Genomic DNA, 24,432 nt, shown 5'->3' on the forward strand with positions numbered 1-24,432 from the left:
TGCCACTGCACTCCAGCCTGAGTGACAGAGTGAGACTCCAACTCAAAAAAAAAAAATAAATAAATAAATAAATAAATAAATAAAAATTTAAAAAAGCTTTAGGATCTAGAGTTAGGTAAAGTGATCTTATAGTCAACAACAAAAACGTGATTCAGAAAAGCAAAGTGATGAATTAGACTTCATCAAAATTAACAATACAGGTCAAAAGGCCCTGTGAGCCGGGCTCGGTGGCTCAGCCTGTAATCCTGCGCTTTGGGAGGCTGAGGTGAGTGAATTGCCTGAGCCTGAGGGTTCGAGACCCGCCTGGACAACTTGGTGAGACCTCATCTCTACAATAAATCAAAAATTAGCCGGGCGTGGTAGTGCGCGCCTGTAGTTTCAGCTACTCGGAAGGCTGAGGCAGAAGGATCGCCGGAGCCCAGCAGGTTGAGGCTGCGGTGGCCGGTAGTGGCCTCTGCACTCCAGTCTGGGCGACGGAGTGAGACTCCAACTCAAAAAATAAAAAATAAAAAAAAGGCCCTGTGAAGAGGATGAAAAGACTACAGGCTAGGAGAGCATATTTGCAAACCACATATCTGACAAAGGACTTGGATGTAGAAAATATAAAGAACTCTCAAAATGAAACAGTAAAATAACAAGGAGCCCAATTAGAACATGGGCAAAGACATGAGTAGACATTTCACTGAAAAGGATATGCAGATGGCAAATAAGCACATGAAAAGATATTCAATGGCATTAGCCATTAGGGAAATGCAAATTAAAACCACAAGGAGATATCTCCACACACCTTTCGGTATGGTTAAAATAAAAAATAGTGCCAACACCAAATGCTGGTGAGGAACTGGAAACTAGATGAATATAAAATGGTACAGCCACTCTGGAACACAGTATGACAGTTTCTAACAAAAATATGTGCTCACCATATGACCCACTAATTGTACTCTTGGGTATTTATCCCAGAGAAACAGAAACATATGTTCACACAAAAACTTGTATACAAATGTTCAAAGCAGCTTTACTTCTAATAGTCAAAAACTGGAAACAACCCAAATATACTTCAACAGGTAAATAGATTAAAAAAAAAAAAATCTGTGCTTCATCCATATTATGGAATACAACTTAGCAATAAAAAACTATTGATACACTCAACAATTTGGATGACTCTCAAGGGAATTATGCTGGGAAAGAACAGCCAATCTTAAAGAGTTATATATTATATAATGCCATTTATATAACATTCTCAAATGACAAAATTATAGAGATGGAGAACAGATCAGTGGTGGACAGGGATGGAGTGGAGAAAGGTAGGAGAAACTGTTCTGTACCTTGACTATAATAGTGTTTTCACGGATCTAACTTTTTTATTTTAAAGACATGGGCTACAATTCAGGGTTAGGTATACAAATGCTCATTATGCAGGTACGCTCCTTGCTGAGGTGTGCCCCACCCCTGCAGTTTCCCTCAACTGCCAATCCCACCCCCCGCCCCGACAGTTTCCCACTACTACCAATTGCTTTCTTATAGTATTATAATTGTTCAAGGTCTGCTTATGTTTACATGGATCTAAACATGTGATAAAATTGCATCAAACTAAACACACACACACACACACACACACACACACACACACACATGCAAAGGTGCATGTAAAACTAGTGAAATCTGAATAAAGTAGGTGGGTTGTTCCTGGTTGTGAAATTGTGCTATGGTTATACAAGAAGGGAATCAGGATCTCTCTGTATTAGTCGTTACACCTGCATAGCATCTATAATCATATTAAAATAGAAAGTCAAAACTGTGTTGGGGGTTATTGCCTTTCCATATCCATTTAGGTTGACGCAAGCAATATAAAGGTATCTCTACTTAATCCCACCATCTCATGGCTAGCATTTTGATGCCTAGGGAAGATTTCAGACAGAACACAAAATATGGAAACAAGGCAGGAAATCTCTCCCAGAGAGTTTTGACTGTGAGGGGCATGTAGCATCCTTCTCTAAGCTTCACTGGCATTTCAAGTGGGAAGCCTACATTCCCTGGGCTGGACTTGTGGATTGTCTTGGGGATGGCAACTGTGCTCAAACAATTAAGGAGTTTGGAGTACTAAATTAGACTAAGTATCACTCAAAGACAGAAACCAGCAACTGTGTGTTTTCATGCAGGGCTCAGTCACAGGGTCTTCATCCTATGGAATCTTCATCCTCAGTCACAGGGTCTTCATCCTTAGGAGCACACCCCATGAGGCTGAGACTGAGGGAGACTGAGCAATCCTGGCTGGAGGAGAATGGTGACTTTAGTATGGATAATTTGGACCAAAACCCGGAGTCAGGTACTTAATAAAGATTTACTCTTGACTAAATGTTCTACTTGACTTGGGCCATGATGGTCTCAATCTCCATCATTCAGAGTAATTGGCACAGTCTCAGGTACTTAACAGATACTTGTTGATGGATTGATAACAATGCCCAGACATTTCTTATTCTTACTATGTCTCAGGCACTGTGTTAAGCCTGCTACATGCCTTATTTATTCCACACAACCACCTCTGCAAGCAGGTACCATTATTGACCATATTTTACCATTGAAGAAAATCCAGAGATACCAAGTTTACTTGTTTGAGGTCACACAGTTGGTAAGTTTACTTGTTTTGGAGGTCACGCACTTGAACAAGTTGCCTCATCCCTGACCCGTGTGGCTTTATCTTCAATACAGTGTTGTCTCTGAGGATTCATGCAGGCAGAGGAAATGACCATGTAAAGGTGCATGGTTTTGGGGAAAGTGGCTCAGTGACAGGAAGTATGGGGTTCTAGGAAAACCAAATAGCTTTTGGGACATTAAGATTTGGGATTTCCTCTCTGGTAATGTGCCTTCATTTGGTGGCTCTGATGTCCCATTTCTCGTTCCTGGCTTAGGCCCCAGGAACACCTCACCAACAACATGAGTGTCTACATCCTCACTGTAAAAAAGGGAGGGCAGGACTGCCAGGTCCCTTCCATTTTTGGATTCTCTGAACATTACTTCTGCCCTCAATTCACTGACAATGAGGGAATGAGCCCTGCAAGATGACCTGGGCCAGCCTCTTGGTGAATGCCTAGTCGAAGTTCACCAGGACACAGAAGATGACCAATCGCCTCGGGTCATTACTATGTTCTCTCAGTTTGCTGATTAAGAAGCTCTTCCTTATATTCAATCAAAATCTCTCCTGTCTTACCATAAAATGATTACAGCCTGAGTGCAGTGGCTCACATCTATAATCCCAGCACTTTGGGAGGCCGAGGTGAGAGGATTGCCTGAGCCCATGGGTTCGGGACCAGCCTGGGCAACTTGGTGAGCCCTCATCTCTACAGTAAATCAAAAAATTAGCTGGGTGTGGTGGCACATGCCTGTAGTTCCAGCTATTTGGAAGGCTGAGGGGAAGAATTGCCTAGGCCCAGAAAGTTGAGGCTGCGGTGGCTGTGAGTGTGCCACTGCACTCCAGCCTGGGTGACAGAGTGAGACTCTGTCACCAACTAAAAAAAAAAAAAGTGATTACTCAGCCTTCTGTCTCTAGTGCCGCCATCAACATACCTTTCCTTAATTTAATTTTATCCATTCAACAAATGTTGAGTCTTACTATATGCCATAGACTGACTTGAATAAGTTGTTCACTTAGCTTCCTCTTCTCCAGGCAAAAATAATTATGATTCCTTAAACCTTTCTTTTCTTTTTTTTCTTTTGAGTTGGAGTCTCACTCCGTACCCAGACTGGAGTGCAATGGCCGCTCCCAGCCACTGAAGCCTCGACCTGCTGGGCTCCGGGGATCCTTCAGCCTCAGCCTTCCAAGTAGCTGGAACTATGGGGGCGTGCTACCACGCCCAGCTAATTTTTTTAAATTTTATTGTAGAGATGAGTTCTCATCAAGTTGCCCAAGTGGGTCTTGAACCCATGGGCTCAGGCAATCCACTCACCTCAGCCTCCCAAAGTGCTGGGATTACAGGCTGAACCACCGAGCCCAGCTTCCTTAAACCTTTCTTCTCTATCTCCTCCCTTCCTTCATTTTCCTCTTTCCTTCTTTCAGTTTTCTTTTTTTTTTTTAGTTGGAGTCTCACTCTGTCACCCAGACTGGAGTGCAGTGGCCGTTTCCGGCAACCGCAGCCTCGACCTGCTGGGCTCCGGGGATCCTTCAGCCTCAGCCTTCCAAGTAGCTGGAACTACAGGCGCGCGCTACCACGCCCAGCTCATTGTGACTTATTGTAGAGATGTGGTCTCGCCAAGTTGCCCAGGCGGGTCTCGAACCCGTGGGCTCAGGTAATCCATTCACCTCAGCCTCCCAAAGGCGTGGGACTACAGGCCGAGCCCGGCTATCAGCTTTCATTTAACAGATAATTCTGCTTTTTTTTTTTTTTTGAGTTGTTGTCTCACTCTGTTGCCCAGGCTGGAGTGCAGGGGCATGATCACAGCTTCTGCAGCTTTGACCTCCTGGGCTCAGATGATCCTTCCACCTCAACCTTCCAATTAGCTGGAACCATAGGCACACATCAACACGCTCAGCTAATTTTTAAATTTATTATAGATACAAGGTCTCGCCAAATTGCCTGGGCTGGTCTCGAACCCTTGGGCTCAAGCAATCCTCTTGTTTCCTCCTCCTAAAGTGCTGGGATTACAGACGTGAGCCACTGTGCCTGGCCAAATCTGCATTTTTAATCAACATTTTATTTACTCATTTATTTTAAAATTTTCTTCTGAATTCACGCACACATATACATGTGTATTCATACACAAACAGAAAAGTGCACATATCTATTCATTTAAATATATGACCAATTTATACTTATTATTAAAAATCAGAAAATACAGATAAGTAAAGTAAAATCTACCCAAAATAGCTTTGCTTGACTGAAATGCATGCACAGAGTGTTTCAAACAGATCTGGTGCACAGTGGCCAAAAGTGGACCTATCCTTTGGCCTAATAAAGCATAGCTGAAGGATTACTTTTTTATGGGCTAATGGAATTGGTTTAAAGATTTAAGAAGGTAGAGTAAATCATAATGGTATTCTGGGGCAATGAATATGTAGGGCCTATTCAGTATTACAGAGAAAGATGGGTTATGCCGTCTATGTGGGGAGGCTGCCCAGCATAGCAGAAAGCCTGTGGGGTTCACGGTCAGGCAATCTGGATGTGAGTCCAGGCCCACTGTTTGCTAATAGGCAAACTCCATGACTTTTCCAAGCCTCAGTCTCCTCATTTTACAAATGAGGACAATGATCATCCCCAACTCACAAGATTTGTGAAGAGCTAAAGAAAATAATGATGTGAAAGTGTTTTATAACCATAGTAAAACAAATGCATGCAAGTTAAGAAATATCTTTTTATAATTTCTAGCATCCCACTGGCTTTTTTACTGCTATTCTATATTCAGCTAATGAAAAAAAGAGTCATTCGCAGGTTTTGGGGTTTTTTCTTTTTTTTCATATTTGTGTTTAGCAAATCATCCTGCGTCCTATGTTTTTACAGTTTTGGATTTTTGTCTCTAAGTCAAAAAATTCTGATTTATTAAACTATTTTCCTCAATGATCAGGGTCATGCAAAAAGTTACTCCAAATTTTCTAGAGCAATAACAAAAACACTTAATTTAACATCATCAACACATGTGATGGATATGTCCTTAATCCCTTTCCCCAGGGTTTGTCTCCATCTTTCAGCTACTCCTTCTCTCCCTTCTCTTTCAACATCAGGATCCAGCCCTTTCCTTCTCAGTGATCCCCCTCAAAAAAGCAAAACAAGATGCAACCTCATATTTTAGCCTCATGCCACCGTACACAAATCCCATAGTCCCAGGAAAGCATACAAGACTGGGGCTTCTTAACAAGTGGTTTCAACTTTATCTATAAAATTTAGGGTAATAATAAATATATTTACACTGTAGAGTTGTGAAAATTGAAAAAGATCATGTATGCAAATGTGTTGGGTATATAGTAGCTATTCAATAAATGCCAGTTCTTCATGCCAGTGTGGTTCTCCTCCACCATTGAGTGCCCATCTAAATCGTTGCCTCTCTTGTAGGATTGTGGCCTTTTCACTTGATAATAATAATTCCTGGCCGGGCTCGGTGGCTCAGCCTGTAATCCCAGTGCTTTGGGAGGCCGAGGTGAGTGGATTGCCTGAGCCTGTGGGTTTGAGACCCGCCAGGGCAACTTGGCGAGACCTCATCTCTACAATAAATAAAAAATGAGCTGGGCATGGTAGCACGCGCCTGTAGTTCCAGCCACTTGGAAGGTTGAGGCGGAAGGATCGCCGGAGCCCAGCAGGTCAAGGCTGTGGTGGCCGGGAGTGGTCACTGCACTCTAGTCTGGGCGAGAGTGAGACTCCAACTCAGAAAAAAAAAAAATAATAATAATAATAATAATTTCTTGCTCTTAAAAAAATGTGTATACATAGCACTTGACAATTTACAAAATACTTTCTCTCCATTATCTTATTTGAGTCTTATAACCACAAGGACACAGGCAAAATTATCCCTCTCCTAGAGATAAAATTGAGGTTCAGAGATTAGGTGCCCACTCAATTCCATGTAAGAATTAGGGTGGTATTCTTGTCTTGAAGGCAAATTCCTTTCATCCTCTCCTTCCTCTTCTGCAGATTGGGAAGCTGGAATTATTCTCCCTCACTGACAGAAGAAGGAATTTATAAACACACATTCCTTAACATGCTCTGATATTTCCTTCGAGTCACCGGGGCAGCCAAAGCTAAAATCTAATCGGGAATTTTTTCAGACCAGGCTGGCTTGGCCTAACCAGTTGGAAGTGTGGGGTCACTAGAACCAAAAATGGGACATGGAAGTGGATACCAGGGACTGGAGAACTGCCAGATGGTTGGGGGATAGAAAAAACATTTTATGGAAATCATCATGCAAGACAAGTTAAATCACTTTTGAGTCAATAACCTGGCACTTCCCTTCTGATGGCTTCAGAATTTGGAGAAGCAGTGTGGTACAGAGGACGGAGGGTGGGCTTCAGGAATTAGACCCACCCAGTTCAAATCCCAGCTGGGTAACTTATTGGCTATAGGGTCCCTTGTTCTTGATTTCTTCTCCTGTCAAAAGGGGATAATACCAACTACCTCCTAGATTATTGTGAGAATTACATAGCAAAGTAGGGTGCTCAGGAACAATGGACTTTTGGGGCTGAGAGTCTTGAGTCTTCCACCTATGTTGAGACTTTGAACAATTTACATAATCTCTGAATTTTAGTCTCCTAACCTGCAAAATAGGATAATCAAATAGACTCCTGGCTCTTTCAGAGTTGTATTGAGGATTAAATGAAATGTGACTAGAAAAGAATGAAAAACAAGACCTGGCCCGTAGGAAGTTCAAAGAAGAGATTAGCTATAGGGCGGTATGACTGCTCTGGGAGTGGCCATTGGAGCTGCTGTACTGTGTTAGATTCCTGCCTGGGCTGCGGACCAGCTGCACAATCTTGTGCAAGTGACTTCACCTCTTGTCTCAATTGCCTCATCTTAAAATGGGGATAATAATAATAATAGTGTCTTGTGAGTTTGGAAAGAGGACTAAATAAAATAATATATGTAAAGTGGTTAGAACAGTACCTGGCACCTGGTAAGTGCTCTATAAATGTTAATTATTACTAGCATTTATTATTCTTATTTCTTTTCCTTTTCTTGGTGTCTGTGAGATTTGCTGCTCCTATCTTGGCAATGAGAGTCTGGACTGAAGGCTGAAGTGAATGACTGTCTGAATGGGGCTGGCCCAGGTCTCTGAGGTCCCTGAGCGCTGGCCTGATTCCTTCATGTGCCTCCTTATTCACAGCCTCTGGCCTCTGGCCCTGCTTCTTCAGAGTGGGCCCAGGGGTCTGGGGGGGCCCCATTTTAGAGCTGGCTTTGCGGTCAGGCAGCCGTAATCTGTCCCTCGAGCCACACCAGAGTCTCATTAAAACGTGCCCCATAAATGTTAAAAAATTTACACATAAAAAAATTCCATGCATGAAACTGAAACCGTACGTTTTACAGCCTCAGTTTGAAATCTTGCATAATATATAAAACCTTGGCCCTGCACCGGGGGCCCGTAAATCAGATTTTATAAAACAAAAAGCTTTTCCCTTTCAAAGGGGTTTGGGGAACTTGCAAATTTTACAAACTTTACCAACTGCCAGTCAGAGGCTTCTGGGCCCAAGAGGGGGATCCACAGACCCAGCCAAGAAATTGACCTGGGAAACCCCAGTCGCTGTGGGAATTGTAATACAGGGAGTAAAGGATGAAGCCAACCTTTCCCAGGGGAGCTAGCATTCCAGCTTGGCCCAGGAGGGCAGAAAACCACGTTCATTGCATGGAAATAGGGAGGTAGAGCAGGTCAGAGTGTGGGCACCAGTGGAAGAGATATTGGGGGTACTATTTTATTTATAAATGAGGGCTTTATTGCCTCTAGAGAGAGAGTGGCGGAGTGATGTAGTGGAAAGAGCACAAGACCAGGAGTCAACAGACCTGGGTTCCGGTCCTGGCAAGTCACTTTATTTTCTGGACTTACATTCTTGCTATAAAGCTGGGGCGGGGGGCAGGGCAAGGGTAGGAATTGCTTCTTCCTAGGGTTGTGCTTTTCCCTATTTTTTTTTTTCAGTTGGAGTCTCACTCTGTCACCCAGACTAGAGTGCAGTGGCATGCTCACGGCCACCACCGCCTCGACCTGCTGGGCTCAGGCGATCCTTCCACCTCAGCCTTCCAAGTAGCTGGAACTACAGACATGCGCCACCACACTTGGCTAATTTTTGATTTATTGTAAAGATGAGGTCTCACCATGTTGCCCAGGCTGGTCTTGAATTCATGGGCTCACACAATCCTCTCACCTCGGCCTCCCAAAGTGCTGGGATTATAGGTGTGAGCCACCACACCGGGCCATCCATTTTGTTTTTTTTTGATAAGATTTTTTTTTTTTTGAGTAGTTTTTTTTTTACTCTGTTGCCCAGTGGCACAATCACAGCTCACCACAGCCTAGACTTCCTGGGTTCAGGCGATACCTTCTTCCTCAGCTTCCCCAGTAGCTAGAATGACAGGTGTGTAACACCAGCCAGGCTAATTTAATTTTTTAATTTTTGGAGAGATGAGGTCTTCCTGTATTGTCTAGGCTGGTCTCAGACTCCTGGGCTCAAGCAATCCTCCTGCCTTGGCCTCCCAAAGTGCTGGGATTACAGGCATGAGCCACAGTGCCCAGGTCTCCCCCACCCCACCCAGTGTTTTTTGATTCTGTTTCTCCTCCTGTAGAGGTGTTGTGGGAGCAGCTGGCTAATTATGGGAGGGAAGTTCTCTCTGGAATCTGCAATCTGGAAACCTTTTTGATCTTTGGAGCAGCTCTGGGAATGGTGGGGTGCGTGGGAGGTGATATAGGGCAACTTGCTTGGGGGAAAGGAGGGCCACCAGCTGAAGATGGGGAGGATTTGAGCACCAGTGGGGCCTGGCGGGGCTGAAGAACATGGGTTTGTTGGAATAGGGAGAAAGCAGGACCAGGGTGGGGCTCCAGGGCCCTGGGGGAAGGGGAACCTCTGAGGGGCAAAGTTTTGGGGGACCTAAGTGCCCTCCTGACAATCCCACCTATGAAAGTCAATATTCAAGGGCAAAGGAAAGCCGCCCTGACACACATATATATAAAAAATAAATCTCTCAATTATCTCAGCTCATTTGCTTGGGGTCTCTCATTTTATGTCCCTGCTCGGCTGCGCAGTATATCTGTCCGGATAAAGAGTTACAGTCCGTTGGGCTACGTGTGCGGGGTTGTAAAAAATACAGATGCCAAATTAACTGGCTGTGGCACTCGGCAGCTGATTGAGCTGATAATGACGCGATCTGACCTTTTTCTAATTTCTAATTATGTGCATCTCGGCTGTGCTGGCTACATGATTCCTGTTCTAATGATGGTTCCTGTGGTTGGCCTCTTTATCTCTACCCCTTATGACACAGGATCAGGAGTGGGGGTGGCAGAGGGCACTGCTTGACTCCCCAAATAAAGTTTTAGGGTACTGGCCACAGTCTCTTGGGTGGCCAGGCGGGAGGTTGGGGAGATGGAACATCTTGCCACGGAGACACTGCGTGTGAGATTAACCTTCTGAATGCCAAGTATTTGTAAAGGCCATTTCCATGTACTATCTCATTAATTTTGTATTAGAATCACATTTGATAGGTGTATTAGACTTACAGATGAGGAAACTGAGCTTCAAAGGAGTTGAGTCACCAAAGTCACCCAGACAGTAAGCAGTGAAGCAAGGTTCAAATCTCTCCATTTATATAATCAACTAGTTATTGACTGTGGTTAACTCATCTAAGTAAATCAGGTTCATGTGAGTAGGTAGAATGTCCAAGTATTGCTCCATCAGCTGGACACTCTGAGCCTAGTCACTGGAGATAGAAGGCCAGGGAGTGCCAATGGTCTGGGGCCACGAGGACAACTTCTATAACATCCATGTCCCTAAGTCAGGTCTGACACATAGCAGACACTCACCAAGGTCTGTCGGATTGTTTTTCAAAAATTGACTCTTTGAATGAATAAAACTGTGAGAGAGCCAGGCAGTGCTAACCAGGGGAGGCCATGGAACTAGCTACCTGGGTGTTTTCCAGGCTGTGCTAGGATGCGAGGCTATCATCGGTGGGTCTTCAAGAGCTTACCTGGCAGGTAAGGTATGTGAGGTTTGTTTCCCCAGGACTCCCTACCTCTTACGGAGGTTTAAATTCTTTCACATTGCTCAGTCTAATTTTAGGTTATTTCCTTACCAACTTAGGCCTCAGTTTCTTTTTGTGCCAAGTGAGGGAAATGGGCTCTGGTCCCTAAATCTATTCCAGTTCCTGGAGAAATGGCTGCTCTATCTCCCATCTCCTGGTTTCCTTGTTGCTGTGGGTCTGGTTCTAAGGACTTGCTTCCCAACTGCAGTCTGTGATTCTGATTAGTCTAAGAGCAGGGCAGGGCCAGACCAGTTTGCACTTGATATTCGACCAACTGGAGAACCTGCACGAGGAAGCCTTCCCAGGGGACCCGAGAGACAGTGGCTTGATCTAGGAAGAAGGCTCCTCACTCCCAGACAGGGAGAGGAAGGCCCAGGGATGAGCAGAGGCAGCTTTGGACCTTTTGGATGCCTCCACTAACACTCCTGATAGCAGGCACATGCTTATCCTCTGTCCAAGGCCTGCTCTGCTCTCCAAACGCCGGCCACATCATGACACTTCACAAATTTCCAGACCAGGGTGGGCTCTCCTGGCTGCATTTCTGGATACCATAACAAACCATATTCAGCTCTTGAGAGAAGCAGTGGTGTGGATAATTCATGCACAGAATAATACCAAAGCCATTTACATCTGTCCTGCAGATGCACTCATGTGTACGCATGTGCACTTTCCCCCTTCCTTTTGCTTTTCTAATTCTGTTTCCCTTTTAGGAGCAGGTACCAGCTAAACTGTGTCAGTACTGTAATCAATCAATTTGTAGGAGAGTTTTCCAGAGCTTCCAAGTTCACCGTGTATAATCTGGGTAATCCACCCAGAGAAAAATCAAGAATCGTGGTTAATAATTCCGGGATGACTAGTTAGAATGATAAACGAACAGAGTACCTCTCTATTTCTCTCTCTCAGCAGAATTCTCAGGCCTGGATGAGGTTGCAGATGTCATCCAACCCAGTGCTTACCACACCTAACTGATGATTGCAACTGCCCAGAAATCCCAAAATGTAAATTCACAGGCTCCCACTGAACTTACTGAATCACAGTTTCCTGGTGGTGTGGCCCAGAAATACATATTTTATAAAATGGTAGTGATAACCTGGATGATAAATTGGATTTGGAAGTCTGATCTGTTGTGTTTTCCAGACCCTACTGTGTCTAAACCATTCCGCTGCTGGTCTTCTCAACAGGACTACATCAGCTCTTTCTCTCTACTGAATATGCTTGGACATGCCTGCTACCCTCACCCTCCACACGGTAGCATGTCAACCATAAGCTCCTCTCTGGGCAGCCCAAGACAAATTTGCTAACATGCCAGACTCCAGGCCTCAGAGCAGCTACCCCAGACATTCTGGCTGCTATGACCATCCTTTTATCCTGTCTGCACTTCAGGAGAGCGGGGAGTAAGATGCTGGTGCTGCCATGGGAATAGCCAGGGTGAACACTGGCAGCAAAGTTCCTGTGTAGGGAACTCTTGCTCTAAGGAACTTAGAAATGGTTCTTGGCTGCTAGAATGGTGCATCTAGTAGCTGGTCCCTGGTGGGCACTCAACACTTTTTGTTGAATAAATTAATGAAGGATTAATTTCTAGGACATTTGGAGGGGATCAGAGGGTAGGAAGACTCTAGCCAGGGTAGGGTGTGGAGGGTCTTTACCAGATTGTCCAGTTCTGGGTCATCGCTGAAGAAGGGTTTGTGCTCCTGCTCCTGCTGGTGGACAAAGTTCTCGATGTCCACATCAAAGCTGGCGGAGGTGATGCACTCAGAGCCCTGGGTGGCCTGTTCACATTTCTCAAACAGCAGCGTCAGGAGCGGGAAAAGAGGGTGCCTGCGGGGACATCAAGAGCTCACACATGCGCACACACAGAGACCGTGCTGCTAGCTGGGCTCAGAAGCCACCAGGCTCCTTTTCCCACATTCCCATCACTTCTCCCAAAGTCCCACTCCTTGAGAATATCCCCAGTCCCCTAGATGGCAGCATTCTGTGTTCTGGCATGGAGGATCCAGTCTTCCAGTTCTTGGGCCTCAGAGTGCTCCTATCCCTACCCACTGAGTGTCTTCCTTTGTTCTTTGTTAAGATAAGCTACGCGGACATTTGGAGAGGGATGATGAGTTATAACCCTTGGAATAAGCAGGTGTCCATTACTGGCTCAGTCAACCTAGGAAGAAAATGTAGGACATATCCAGACAAGTCATGGATGTGAATGTTAGTGGTAGGTGACAGACCTGCTCTTGGCTAACTGGAGCCAGTGAAGGGCGACAGATGTATACAAACACTTGTGTGTCTGCAAGTGCATGCCGGGACATATGCGTGAGACTGGATACGTCCACACGTGGCGGGCAGATGTCTCCACCTGTCCTGAATCTGTTAGCAGACTTAGTTTGGGTTACACACCCCAATCACATGCATAACATTTTCCCCACACTTTTCCATCATCACACCCTTTGCACAACTGTAATTAAATGATTACTTGCATCACTATTTGTTCATTGTTTTCCTCTATGACGCTACCACTTAATGATTGTGGTATCCCTAACACTTTGTCACACATGCTTATGGTAGGAACATAATAAATATTTGGTGACTGAATCAATGAATGGACTGTGAGTGTGCATGTGCATGGGACAGGGGAGGTCCTATGACATATGGACATGACGCCAAATTGCCTTCCTAAATGGCTCTAGGGAATTAGCTTGGATATCACCCACTCTTGAAAGTTTTCCAGAATGCACCCAGCACTAAACCTACACCAATGCCCTGAGTTTGTTTGTTATTTGCCTTCTTCACTAGGTGGTGAGCTACATGAGGGCAGGGATCAAGCCAACCTTATTCATCACTGCATGTCCAAAGTCTAGCAGAGGTGTGTGGATCTCAATATATATGTCGTATGTGTGTGCTTATTGGCACGTATAAGTGCACAGCACATCTATTTCTGTCGTGTGCTTGCGTGTGTGTGTGTGTGTGTGTGTGTGTGTGTGGGCTGTTGACACTGAACTCTGGAGAGTTCCATTCCCTTCCACTGTGTTTTCAAAAAGCATAGCACATCCCTCTCCAGTCTGTCTCTTCAGGCTCTTGAGACCACAGAATCTAACTCCTTTCTTTTTGACTGAGACTTGCTTGCTGGGTGAGGAGAAGGAACGTGTGCTGGACCTGGCCCCCAGGCCTCTGCCCAAGGGGATGCTCAAGTCAGCACTGTGTAATAGAGCCTGCTGCAATGATAAGAATGTTCTGCAATCTCCACTGCCCAGTATGGTAGCCACTAACCACATGAGGCCAATGGACACTTGGTCTCATAACTAGGATACTCAACTTTTAATTTTATTTAATTTTAATTCATTCAAATTTACATAGCCACAGAGCTGGGTCATCCTCTCAGCTTTGTCCTGCTTTCTGATACCCACGCGTGTTGCATATCTTCCCTTTAGCCTCTGTTGCCTTGTGACCTGCAGGTCCTGGGAGTCCGTGGGGAGGACACCAGGACACCTGGAAGCCAGGAGATGGTTAAACGGCAGCTACGTCACAGCATTAAGGAGTCCCCTTGGGCCAACAGCAGGTCGTGAGTCCAGAAACCCCAGCCAGAAATGATCACCTGATCCCAGCAGGTCGAGGCTGCAGTGGCTGGGAGCATACTGCTGCATTCTGCCTGGGTGACAGAGTGAGACTCCAACTCAAAACAAAATTTACACTTATGCCTTGTAAGTGTTCATACTATGAAGATGCATCAAGATATTAACAGTCTAGGCTCATTTTCTCCTTAACATGTAACTAATAAAGCAACTGATTTCTAAAACTCTCAAAAAAAAATTTACATAGCCACACATGGCTAGTGGTTACCACATTGAAGAATACAGTAAGTCTTGAAAAGGAAAGCAGACCGTGCTTTAGCCTTCCAGCACACTATGACTGAACACACCGAGAAGGACTGAACACCTGTCTACACTGCATTTGTGAGTGGTTGGGGGAGAGCCCCAGTGAGCCTGTCCTATCTTGAAATTCTAATAATTCTGGGCAAAAGGATGGAAAGTGCTTACCCTATCCACATCCACACCCACACTTTATGGGTCTTTCTACCCAGCCCAGGGGTTATGGGGGATAAAGGGAGATAAATTCCTGCTTCAGATGAGCTGCTGGGCTTGGCAGACCTCCCCCACAACCCCTCCCCATACTATCTCCCTGACCCTGGTTCTGGAAGCTGATGCATAAACTGCTGGGCCCCAGGGCTGCAGGCTGGGTGTGCAGTCTGCCAGAAAAAGGGTCAATATTTAAGGGTGGCTTCTCTGCAGCCCCCAATTTCCAGAAGACCTATTGAGCCGCAGGAGAAAGCTGGTAGGGAAAACAATGGGTTAGCTCAGCTATTCAGCTGAAGACAAAGAGAAAACCAGGTGAAGGGGTTAAACTCCAGTATAAGTCTTCATTTGCAGCCACTAATACTGCAGCATATTATAGTCTAATCTAACCTGATCCCAGTTTAATGCAAGATTCTCCTGGCCCTGAGTGGAATACCAAAGAAAGCCTCAGTGGCTGTAATTTAAGCAGAGCCCTGCAGTGGTTTAGCTGAGGGACATGAAAGGCAAATTCCAGACGGTGTTATGAATTATTGCGCCTTATGAACCTTCCTACTCTCAACAGATGCCTGCTGCCATTTAAACAGCCACTAGATCAATTAGGAATGAAAGGCACAAATCGACTCTGTACAAGGGCACTAAATTACCAGGAACTAATAATCCGCAGCATCGTGCCAGGTGGTGGGGGTGCAGCCCCCACCCTAACCCCGCGGCAGCCGCGGTCACCGCACATTCCTCTCTCACTGGTTCAAGGGAGGGGACGAGGTGTGTGCATGTGTGTGCATGTGTGTGTGCATGTGCACACACATGCACTGGATTGTATGCATGCTGTTGACAAGAGCAAGTGTTATGTGTTGTCCTGTGTATTTTCGTTGTGTGTGCACGTAGTGTTGTGTTTATGCAGTCCATACGCACATATGGGTTGTGTGTATGCAGCTGGCAGTGCTGATTTTGTGTGCTGTAAACCCAGTGTGTGCATGTACTCTGTATTGTCTGTATGCAATATGTGTGCGGGGATGGTGTGTTCTGTATACACAGCATGAGTGGCGTGTGGGGTGGGGAAGAGGAATCTTCAGTGACTGAGTCCCCTAGCTACCAGCACTAGGGTTGGGACGAGGAGAGGAGGGTAGTCTTCTCTGCTTCTGTCCTTGCCCTGTAGGGAGAAGCAGTTTTTCTTAGAGTGGTCAGCAACGGCCTCTCTGAGGAGGTGACATTTAAGTTAAGCCTTGAATGATGAGGCACAGTTACGCAAAGAGCCGAGAGAGAGGCGTTTCAGCAGGAAAAAAAGCAAAGCACTTGAGATAGCAGTGAGCTTGCATGTTTCTGGAACAAAATCTAGCTGCGTATGGCTGGAGCCAGGTAGACAGGGGAGTGGAGGAAGAGGAGGTTGAAAAGGCAGTAGGAGTCAAATTGTGAGGTGCCTTATAGACTTCAGACAGCTGGGCTTGCAGGGTACGGGGAGGGGTGGAAGGCACTGTCCCATACCCTGGGGAACGACATGTACCTCCTGTGCAGAGCCACAGCATGGGTCTGTTTTAACACCTCTTTTGCTTCCAGGTGTCAGGTCTCCCCAGCATTGGTGTGTGGGGAGCACATCTGGGAATGTTTTCCATAGCTCCTGGTATCTCAGAAGAAGGGAACATGCTGCCCGTCCTTCTCTCTATGCTCGTTAAGAGTCCATGGAGCACAGGGTGGACTTCATGGGTACTGGCCTGGCTCCCTCTTTTTAACCCTACCCCCTACCTGAGGATTGGGCAGTCAGGGTGGAAGGGCAGTGAGCAGCACTGTCAGCTGCCACATCCTTCCTTTTCATACTCCAGCCTCCCCACACTCCTGTGTGTGCTTCCTCCCTCCCAATCTAGGAGCCTTGTCAGTCTCATTGAGCTCAGATGGCATCAGCGTGAACCCACAGCTTTACCTGTGAACCATGGCTGCCTGCCTGGCCATGCACTATCTACTTGGATCACTTGATAAGCCCAGACATTACCTGCTACCTTAACTGCAGGGGCCACTGAGACACTGCACCACCCCCTGCGAGACAGGCTCAGTTTCCCAGGGACTCTGTGGGTTTTATGGCTGAAGCATGGTCCCGGTCTTCTCTAAGGATGTTCCGGCCCAGTTACAGGAGAGTCACCTGCCCTTCCCCAGTTGCCCAGCCTGTACCCTGCCTAAGGACTGACCTAAATTTTCTAAGCTACCTTCTACCACCACTCCATAAAGCAGGAGAGGAGGCCAGCAGCTGCCCTCGAGGAGCCTTTTTTCCAGCAACCTTAGCTGAAGGCTTGGGGGCCCATGACACCTGGGACATGAATGGGACATGTCTGAGCCAGGGATGGAATGGGGAGAAGGCTTTCCAGTTAGATGTGGGATCTTGACCTTCCCTGAGCTTCAGTTTGTCCAACAGAGAAATGGTTTTTAAGGAGTTTTTCTTCTTGCTGCCCAGATCCCTAACACTGTGGATCCATATCCTTAGGGCCAAGGAGCAGGAATGTGGAAACTTGGTCCCCAGTGCCCAGAAGATGATGAACAAGATATGAGAGATGGTCATTACACTTTATTTCCAAAGAGCTGAGGACATTTGACCTCCATAAGAGCTCACCTTCTCCCTCCCAGATCCCTTCGCCACTCTTCTCCCCCCATGTCGCCTCCCTTGTGACCGCCCCCTCCACCCCAATCTCTCTTAAGTCGTTCAAAATTTGGAGGAAATAAATCTCACTGCACTAATTCAGTGAGAGTTTGAGCCTCGTCAGTGCAGAACAAATAAAAGGAGTGAACTGGCATGACATTTTACTGCAGAAGAGAGGTCGTTTCCAGCCACTAATAAAAAGGATTTGACACAGACTAATAAAGAGAAATGAATTTCTCTAATGGCCTAATTTAGCACATTCAGCACTGTGCCTCCGCCTGGGTGTTGGGAGGGCGGGCGCCTTCGCCACGAGTGCGGACAGAGGCAGGCGGGGAGGGAGAGACGCCACTCAGCTGCGGGGCGAAGGGAAGAAAAGATGATCTCGAATAACATTTTATTATTTCTTTTCTCTTTCCCGAGCCCCCACCCCACCCTCACCCTCATCACCTCTCCCCGGGAGCATCTGAGCTAAAATCAAGTTCAAGATATGCAGTTCCTGTTAACGATCCAAAGAAATAAAGAACCCCTCTCTATAGAATTGCAGTCTTGTGCTAGCTTAAGAAGGTGATTAAACCGGATGTGTTGATTTCTACAGGGGTTTAAGCCATCGTTTGGTTTAATTACTTTTGACATTTCTGCCTTTGTATTTTTTACATCACCCAAATTTGCTGGCCTGGAATGCCCAGTTTGGGCCCAAGGTATGTGTGCAGCTGCCCCAGGAGAGCCGATTAGAGACAGGGCAGGATGATGGCTGAAGCCCTGTGCAGAGGTTAACACCACCCTCTCTCTTAGCAACAGAAAGGCTGAGACTCCCTCAATCAAGACCAAAGAGATCACGATCCTACATCTGGTGAGGCTTCTGAGAGCATCCTGGGGTTAGCAGAACTCAACAAAGACCATTTCATTACTCCCCACCTCAAGACAGATATCCTTAACATAAATTGGGTTGATAAGTTTCCTTAACATTTTTAAAGACCTTCTGGAATGGAGTCCACAACTTCCTTGGTAACTCTTACACTCATATCTAACTTAAAGTTCCCCTATGTGGCTGAAGCTCATTTTAAAAAATTATTTTGGTATTAAAAGGACTCAACAAAAGATAGGTCCTTTTTCGTTTCCCATTCTTCCTCTCTGAACAATCTTGGTTTTAAAAAAACATAAACATTTTTTCCTGCTCAGGGGAGGAGTGGAAACAGAAGCAGAGCAGAGAAAAAGTTAGAAAGAATGCAAAAGCATAGAACTTCAGAGAGGCTAAGAAGCAAAAAACAAGAGAAAGAATAGACATGCAGACAGAAACAGCACCACCGGCTTGGGAGGGGGCTCAAGGATGGTCACAGGCAAGGAGAGATGTTAATGTTGAGTTCTCTTTCTGGGTGATAAACTTTGTGATTCACAGTCATGCCACTCTGTCCCTTCTGAGCCTCTTGGCCATCCCTTCCCTTGTGACCTTGGCTAGGACTGCAGACCTCAATTATGGGTCCAGCCAAGTGTGTGGCCGCCTGCTTGGGCTGTCCACTTCCTCTCCCTATGACTGACCTTGGAGCCCTCCAGGCTCCCCCTGCACCTCCCCTCACAGCCCACACTCATCCTGCTGGGGGATGGGCAGAGGGGAGCCCAATGCTAGTGCTCACTTCCTCCTCCAGTCTCTGCTGCTTCTTCCAATGGGCACAAAGGAGGCAGAACCTCCTGCCCTTCCTACTGGGCCAAGGATGGACGATCCAAAGGGTGGGACATATGGGAGAAGAGAGAGGTTTCTGGGTGGAGATCTTCAGTGATGAACCAGTGGGACCAGAGATCTGGTCCAGGTCAGATTGCTCAGAGGACATGAGTCTCTTGGCCGGTGAGGTGGGGTGAGGTGGCACTCGGGGATTTATCTGGCACTGTAGCTACACAACCTTCTTTGTACTGACACACAGTGGCTATCAAGTTGCCAAAAGCCCACTTTCTTGGAAACTCTGCCCAGGGACTGTCATTCTGACCCTTTATTTCTAGTTCCCGGGGTCAGAAACCACTGAGATCACAGAATCAGAGACAGTATGCTAGACGCCATTTTCCAGGACAGCCCCTACCCTTTCCCTGGGCATGTTTTCACTACAGAAGACCCATGACAAGTGCCCATTTTGAGAAACACAGTGAAATTTCTCCTAGATGTTGTTGAAATGAAGCCAACACTTCTCAGATGAGCACTCCAGGCTCTTCACTACATGGTCTTAGCCTCTTTTCAGTATTTCTCCTAGACAGACACAGTGGAGAAATGTGATGGGTGGAGGGAGACCAGGCAGGTCTGGTCCCTTGCATGGTCACCACGCCCCTTCGCCAGCTCAGGCATACCTAACTCCTATGCTCACCTTCCCCATGCTTTCCTGTCCCCATGCCTCTCCTCTCTCTGCTCCTTCCATCTAAACTCCCTGCTGCTGTGTCTCTACGCATCTTTTCTAACGACCTTCAGAATTCAGCTAAAATGCCTTCTATGAAAATTTCCCTGATAGGTTTTTCCAGCAGAGAAATCTTTGTATCTTCTGAGCCATCACAGCAAATGCTCGGGGTCTTCCCCCTTGACCTCACTTACAATTTAGGGTGGGAAGCTGGGTGGTCTAAAATACACATAGGCTTTGGAGTCATACAACTGTGTGACTTTGGGCAAGTTACTGAATTTTCTGAGCCTCAGTTTCCTCTTGTGTATAACAAGGACAACACTTCCTATGCAGGTACCTGTAAGGATTGAATGAAAAAACATGGAGAGTGTCTGGCACTTAGTAAAAGATCAATTAATGCTTGTTCCATTTCCCTGGAATGGCGTGTGGGCACCTTTTTTTAATTCAGAGCAACATTGACACCATCGACTCCAATGCATTTATATTTCCATTTCCATGGACTCGTTTGGCTGGGAAAAACCACCCCAGGTGCCAATTCAACTAGAGGCCCGGAAAGAAGAGAGGGAGAGACATCTTACAATCGATCAGAACTCAGAACCACATTTTCTTTTAACCAAAAAAGCACTGCCAATAAGAATTTATTTTTATTTCCCTTATGACTGATTAAATTCTATTAACCTCAGTTGTCTGTGCACAGTTCGGTCTTCTTCACTACATGGTGCACTCCTCCAGTCCATGATCTTATTTATGTCTTTCTGGGCTCTCAAAGGTTAGGCACAGTCTCTGGCACACAGCAAAGGATCACTATATTTTTGATGAATCAATGAATACGAACTAATGAATGAATAAATGAAACAATGACTATGGGAATGAAGGTCTGAGACACTCTTAAAGTTCTTTCAGGCTCAGAATCCATCCATATGGGGGGACTCGTATCAGATTTTGCCATCTGGCAGCTTCTAGCCACAGTTGCTAGAAAAGGACCTGCCTTCTTTGGGGCTCTGCTGGAGGGGGCAGGGAGCAGAAAGAGGATGAGTAGGGAGGGGATGGCAAGGTCTTAGAGTGTGAAGGAAGGTGCTTGCCCAGCCCTCAGCTTCTCCTCCCCTTGAAGATACCAGATGGAGAAAACAGAGAGGGGTGGGGAGAACAAGCCAGCAGCCCCTGGTTGGATGTATTTTTACTTCAGGTGTGACGTTGAAACCATGCGGGTGTATTTTTAGTTCTGCCCAGTGGGTGGTGTATTCGCCTGGGTTGCCTTGGCGAGGACTTCTTCGTGTTGCTAAATTGGAGTTGCATCTGTCAGTGCTTCTGGGCTCCAGCCCAGCTTTCCTCCCCCAGGTGGGTGGACAGGTCCATTCCTGGTGAGTGCAGGACCCAGGGCAAGTTGCAGTCTGCTTAGTATCCCTCCCTTCACACACACACACACATACACACACACACACACACACACACACACACACACACACAAATCTCTTCTGGCACATTAAAAAAAATCAGTGTGAAATCTCAACAAATGTTAAGGATGGTTTGCAAGGGTAAAAATACAAAGACCTTGAAACATGAGACCTGGTAGGGATCTCATGTCCAGCCTCTTCACTCTAAAGGAGAGGTAACTCAGGCACAGAAAAGTATCAGCTAGGTGCAGTAGCTCATACCTATAATCCCAGTGCTTTGGGAGGCCAAGGCAGGAAGATCACTCAAGGCCAGGAGTTCGAGACCAGCCTGGGCAACATAGCGAGATCCCATCTTTAAAAAAATTAAAAATATAGGCGGGCATGTTGGCACCTGCCTATAGTCCCAGCTACTCGGGAGGCTGCTGTAGGAAGATTGCTTGAGTTCAGGAGTTCAAGATTGCGGTGAGCTATGATCGTGCCACTACATTCCAGTCTGGGCAACAGAGTGAGACTGTCTCTTAAAAAACAGAGAGAGAGAGAGAGAGAGAGAAATTCAGCCAGTCCCCAACAAGAAGGTACTTTCAGGGGAAGAGATGGTGTGGGGAGGGTTGCTCTATCCATTTTGTCTTGGTTATAGGCAGGGACTAAACACATACCCACACACATTTGGTAGCATTTAGTAAATTACAAAGTGTTCTTATATATGCTTATCGCATTTAAACACCCTAACAGCCTTATCATTCCCATTTTACTGATTAGCAAACCGGTGTGCTCTGTGGTTAAATGACTTCATCAAGCTAAGAAGTGATTGAGTTGAGATTTAAATCTGAGTATCCAAACTCCAAATCTTGTGCTCTTCCCTCTCTCTCCCATGTACTATTTTGAGCCACTATTGGAATAACTCCATCCTCCTCTCCTTTTATCTCCACTGTCCTTGAGTCATATGTGTCCTGGGGTCTAAGAACCCCAAGTTTACCCTTGGAGCATCAAGACTGTTGCTGTGTAAAATAATCTCTGCCTTAACCAACAAGTTCCCAAAAGAATCTCCTTTTGTAATAACACGTCTGTGTGTTTGGAGAGGACTTCAACGTTTTTACAGATCTTTTCCTTCCTCACTTGATGCCTACTCTGTAGGGTAAGAAACTTATCTAAAAGAGGTTAAATGATTTGCTCAATGGTAGAATTGAATTCAGACCGAAGTCTTAGTCTAGGTTCTTTCCACTTGGCCGTGACATAGACCAGTGCTTAGGAAAAACAGGGAGTGATGCTACAGTTAAGAGAGGACCAAGCTGCCTTAGCCAAGCCTTGGTGAGAAGTCACTGGCCATATGAGCCCTCAAAGCTCCAGCTTGTTGTTCTCCTCACACTCCACCCCACCCCATTCACCCTAGTGAGAGGCCCCATTGTGGGTTGTCTTCCTTCTTGAAAGGGAGGCAGACTCAATGTAGTATTTCTTCACAAATGTAGCTGCCATTCTTGAGAGCCTTCTATGTGTCAGGCACTGCTGGTTATTAGCATTAGTCGTTTCGTTTATTCCTAACATTACCCCGTGAGGATAAAAGTCACTGGGCTTCAGGACTCCTGGATCTCTTATCAGTGAGCTACATCTTGGCGGGGACCCCAGATTGCTCAGCTTTACCTGGCCAGGCTGTTGAGCAATGGAAGCTGCAGAATCCATGCTTCTGAACATACCTGCTCCCCGAGCAAGGCAGCTGCAGCCTCTGGGCCTTCCAGCGGCATATGCAGAGGCTGAGCTCAGGGCAGGGGCTTTCTGATGCCACAGGAAGGACAGAGAATGGGCTTTGCCTAGTACGGGGGAAACCTGAACATGGTTTCACTTTCCAGATTATGGGTCCAGCAGGATTAATCCCCGACTGTAGGCAACAGCAGAGATATTACCTCTGATGCCAGTGAATCCAACTACTTCAGTCAATCCAACGGGGAGTGTCTACCAGAGCCCCCAGCCCATAAAGCCCAGCCAAGAACACAGCCTGGAACGTCTGCTCACAGCACCTAGCATATCAGAGGCCCTGACAGAGTATCTGGTCCCGATTTCTTTCCTTGAAGTGGCTGCATGTCTCCCATACCATTCTCAGGCCACCTCACCCGGCACATTCCAGAAATGACCAAGCACAATGCCAGGGAAGGCTGAGGGTTAAGCCCCAAGGTCACTTCACTGCAGCCAGAACACTCTTTGGTCACAGGGTGGAAGAGTTCCCACAAAGGCACTTCGTTAGGAAGTGCCATTTCCCAGGGTCCTGACCAGGCAGCTGCTAAAGAGGACCGTGTCCCTCTGTCAGCTTAAACCCTAGGGATATTCCTCCCTCTCCATCAACCAACCCTGTCCCAGGAAAGGCAGAATAGCTGTCATTCTCTTGGGAACTCCTCCCATAGGAAAAGCAGTGCAACTCTCCCATACTGCACTGTGGGCCTGAAGCCTTGTGGGCAAATCCACAAATACTTTTTTGAGCCTGTACTGTGTCAAGTTCATATTACAGCTACAGTCTATGTCTATCTTTCTCCCACTCCCTGGATGGAACCCCTTTCAGAACTTAGCTTTATACATACAATGCTTTATACATGTCAGAGCTCACTTAATATTTATTTGAAGTGCAGTGTGGAGACCACTTGATGGGGAGCTTTCTGCGGCCTGGCTCCTGTTGCATCGCCTTCAGCATTTGCCTTCCAGTCTTCCCAGCCCCTGCTTGCTCAGATTTTCCCACACATCTCATAGCAGCTGACACCTACAGATTGCTGACCATCTGCAGGTTCTGCACCCAGCATCATACCTGTGCTATCTCATCCAATCCTCATGAGGAGATTACTGTTTTCAGCCCTATTTTACAGATGGGGAAAACGAGGCACAGAAAGTTTTGTTGTTTGGGGGGGGTTAATGCCAGTGGTAGAGCCAGAGTGTGAACCTAAGTCCAAAGGCTGTGCTACTAACCCTGTGTTCCACCTCCCTGAATGCAACAGTCTTCACAACCTGAATGGGCCAAAGCAACACATGCTGGTCCCTCTATTTAAAACACCCCAGTCTACCTAACAAGCACTGATCTGTGTGCCAGATATTATATTATCTAATTTTATTTTAGCTATTATTTTCTTTTTACAGTTGAAAAAAGCAGAGACTCAGAGAGATTAACTTGCCCAAGGTGACAAAGCTAGTTATCACCAAGTCTATTTCTAGAGCACTCTTCTATTTCCCACTGCCCGGCACTGCCACAGCTGCATTTGCACCTCTAGCGATAGGACTGTCAGGATCAAGTCTGGAACTTCTGTGACC

The 24,432-nt window shown here is 46.2% G+C and overlaps 1 protein-coding gene across 5 annotated transcripts in view; it reads right to left on the bottom strand.

Moving 5' to 3' along the window:
* The window catches only part of PKNOX2 (PBX/knotted 1 homeobox 2), a 214,059-nt gene that overhangs the window by 40,427 nt on the left and 149,200 nt on the right, over nucleotides 1-24,432 (bottom strand). For all 5 annotated transcript variants that reach the window (XM_008064251.2, XM_021715647.1, XM_008064252.1 and 2 more), the window contains one exon: nucleotides 12,344-12,515. In XM_008064251.2, the coding sequence (XP_008062442.1) occupies nucleotides 12,344-12,515 (172 nt within the window). The remainder of the gene's footprint in view (nucleotides 1-12,343; nucleotides 12,516-24,432) is intronic.

This window comes from Carlito syrichta, unplaced genomic scaffold (genome assembly GCF_000164805.1).
Source record: "Carlito syrichta isolate Samal-C Ts95f unplaced genomic scaffold, Tarsius_syrichta-2.0.1 Scaffold307242, whole genome shotgun sequence".
NCBI lineage: Eukaryota > Metazoa > Chordata > Mammalia > Primates > Tarsiidae > Carlito > Carlito syrichta.